The 3213-nt window shown below is 43.4% G+C and overlaps 1 protein-coding gene across 1 annotated transcript; it reads left to right on the top strand.

The window, feature by feature from the left end:
• Positions 1 to 6: 6 nt before the first annotated feature.
• On the top strand, positions 7 to 3144 carry LOC121963158 (flocculation protein FLO11-like; the record flags this gene model as incomplete). The annotated part of the gene is made up of 4 exons (XM_042513485.1): positions 7 to 91; positions 430 to 625; positions 740 to 887; positions 2209 to 3144. Coding segments are annotated over 4 exons (1365 nt in total), but the record flags the coding sequence as incomplete, so codon positions are not given.
• Between the last annotated feature and the right edge of the window lie 69 nt (positions 3145 to 3213).

Genomic DNA, 3213 nt, shown 5'->3' with positions numbered 1-3213 from the left:
TCATCGTTGGGCAGCAACCTGTCTGAGCTGGACCGCCTGCTGTTGGAACTCAATGCTGTCCAGCAAAGCACCCCTGCCTTCCCTACAGAAGGTATACAAAGAGATTTTTTTACAAATTATAAAATACTCTCTTAGGTTTCTCAGATGTCAGTATCTTTTTTTTTTTTTTTTTTGGGGTAGTAAATGTAGCTCCTCTACTCCCCTTTCGGTGAGATGACAATTCATATTACACAGCAGCGAGGCACTGTGACCTCTGTGGTTTCGTTGTGAAAAAAAAACAAAGCTGCTGTAATGGAGGGTCATTATTGCAGCAGTATTGAAGGATCTCTGTAAAAAAAAAAGGCTTCAGTTTTTGGTGGTTTACAATATGATTAACCATGCATTGCTGATCCTTAAAGGAAATTGATTTAGCATTTTTTTCTGTTAAAGAAGAAACAGCTCCTCCGCTGCCCGCCAGCAGCGTCATCCACAGTGTCCAGGAGAACGGAGTCTCCTCTGCAGGCAAGGTTGCTCCACCTGTATCAGAAAAGCCTAAACGCAGTGCAGCAACTCGGGGAATAGAGGATGTACGACCAAGTGTAGAGAGCCTTCTGGATGAGCTGGAAAGTTCTGTGCCCTCACCCATGTAAGCGACAAATTATTAAAGCAATTTTGAAATTCATGCTCAAGACTGTTATATTAACAGTCAACATGGATAGCCCACAATAAGTATAGTTGATTTTGTTTGTTTCTTCTTTAGTCCCACACCATTGGCTGTGTCAGATGAACAAACAGATGGACAGGAGGAAACACCAGCACAGCAGCAAGCCAGAATGTCTGCCTCCTCTGCCACACGAGAGCTGGATGAGCTAATGGCCTCCCTGTCTGACTTCAAAGTCCAAAGCAATGTGAGTATGGCAGTGGGTACATTTTGGGTCATGGGAGTTTGCATACTGGATGGAGGATGTCTATTTTTGGCATCATTCAACTGTTCAAGACTGAGCTGCAGAGTTTTAAGGGTTTACACGACTGCTAATTGTTAAAAGTAGGGTCTAGGATCAGGCTCATTTTAATGAGTGTCATTTCCATATTTGTGGCCTTGAAATTTCACATGGATTGCTGCTGCAGGCAATGTTTCACAATAAAATTGTTTAGTTTTCCTAAAACCGATGTTCTACTGTTACATTGTTGCAATGGCATGAATGTAGAGGCATAAATGCACTTCATTTACCTCAAGGGATAATATAAATGTTTCTTATTAACCCACCCTTTGTTTTGGACTAGAATGTTTTAGAACTGACCAGTAATTGACAAGTAGCTTTTAATTTCAAGTGTACTTGTAAGTTGTTGTCAGGCTTGGCCAAAAAAATCACATAGATTAGACTAGACTAGATTTATGTTTGTTGCGCTATATCTTTGTGACTGTGCAACTTTATCGCAAGCTTGCATTCATAGAGGAAGTTGTAGGGTTAACACAGGAAGTCATCATATGTTGACAATATACATAATGCAATCCAGAGGACTACAGAGGGATAAATGCTATCTCTGTGAAGATTACAATGTGACATTTTTGTTGAGACTTAAAAAAGTGATTATGTCGCCCCCTGCGTGTCTGAGGGCAATAATCACGTTCTTCATATTCAACACCCAGACCCAGACTGAGTACACCTGACCCCACAGTTCAGTTTGTTTTATTGGAGTTAACACTGTTTACCGTACTCGAGCAAGGATCAGTGTACCATGCTTGAGTCCACTTGAAATGATAGTACTGAGTACGGTTCATGTGAACACGGACGTGGACTGCTATTTATCAACTACAAGGAGTTTTCAATCGGTTATTAAACAGTCTCTATTTAATACAATGCCTCTATATCAGACGACAGCGCAACTTGGACAGACCCAGATCAGGCCTTGCTGCCACCTTTGCTCTGCAGTTGGAGCTCCGGCAGGACGTGGAAAGCTCTGTGCTTGACAGCAGCTGGTCCTCCTCTGTCCAGGAGCAGAGCTACGCCTTGCTGCTTGCTTATTTCCAGTTCATTTTGTAGTAAACCAAGAACAATTACTGTGAATGAACCCTGCACCTGCTTGGCTTTGTGTGAGAGACAATTTTTCTGTTAATTCCTTTCATTCTCAATGTGTTTTCCCTGTTCTCTCTTTCTTTTCTCTTCCACTGTTTATGTCTTGTCTTTGTTTGTATTTTGCAATTCCTTATCATTACGCCCCATTCAGTCTGGCTCTCAGTTGTCTGTGAATCAGGAGGCTGTAGACCCTTTATTGGAAGCTGGTTCCCCAGGAGCCACCCCATCTATAATTCCTAATATTGGTTCAGTGGATACTCTCCTAACCTCTAGTTTCACTACTCCCTCCTGTACCCCTCTTCCACTTGAACTCCATATAGATGAAGATGGTTGTTCAGCTCCTTCATCTTCAGCTGGTCCCACAGTAGTCATTGCATCATCCAAGAGTCTTCAGTTCACCCAGATACAACAGATAGATGATGGTGGAAGTGTCACCTCTGAGATCTCACATGTGGAGAGCCTCAGTATCTCTAGTACCACAAAGCCTCTTAGTCAAACTGAAGGCAACAGCCCTACACAAATGTCAGTCACCAAAGTCTCTTCTAGTAAAGTCCCAAGTCCACTTGAAAAAAGCCCAGTTACTGTCAGCAACATTTCTAGTCATGTTCCCACTGCCAGGGGCCCCAGTCCAGTAGTTGTTTCCAAGAGCCCTAGTCCTGTTACTGTGTCTGTAAACCCCAGTCCCATTCCTAAAGCCAAGAGTCCTAGTCCAACTGATCTTAAATGCTCCAATCTAAGTCAGTCTGACAAGAACCCAAGCCCTGTCCCTAAAAGTCCAGTTCCTATAAGCCATAGTCCAAAAGCAGCACCAAAGACTGCAAGTCCAGTCACAGTTCCGAGGCTTTCAAGTCCAGTTCCAAAAAGTTCGAGTCCAGTGACACTCCCTGATATCTATAGTCCAGTAACCGCCCCAAAGAGTGCTAGTCCAGAAACAGTTCCCAAGTGTGCTAGTCCAGTGTCAGTTCCAAGACTTTCAAGTCCAGCTCCAAAGATTGCAAATCCCGTGACAGTCCCTAATATCTCTAGCTCAGCAAGCATACCCAAGAACTCTAGTCCTGAAACACTGCCAAAGGGGGCTGCTAGCCCAGTAGTACTCCCAAGACTTTCAAGTCCAGTGACAGTTCCCAAAAGTCCTGCTCCAGTCATTAGAAAAAGT

This window comes from Plectropomus leopardus, unplaced genomic scaffold (assembly GCF_008729295.1).
Source record: "Plectropomus leopardus isolate mb unplaced genomic scaffold, YSFRI_Pleo_2.0 unplaced_scaffold10135, whole genome shotgun sequence".
In the NCBI taxonomy this organism is placed as follows: Eukaryota; Metazoa; Chordata; class Actinopteri; order Perciformes; family Serranidae; genus Plectropomus; species Plectropomus leopardus.
This window is presented reverse-complemented; position numbering and strand designations above follow the sequence as displayed.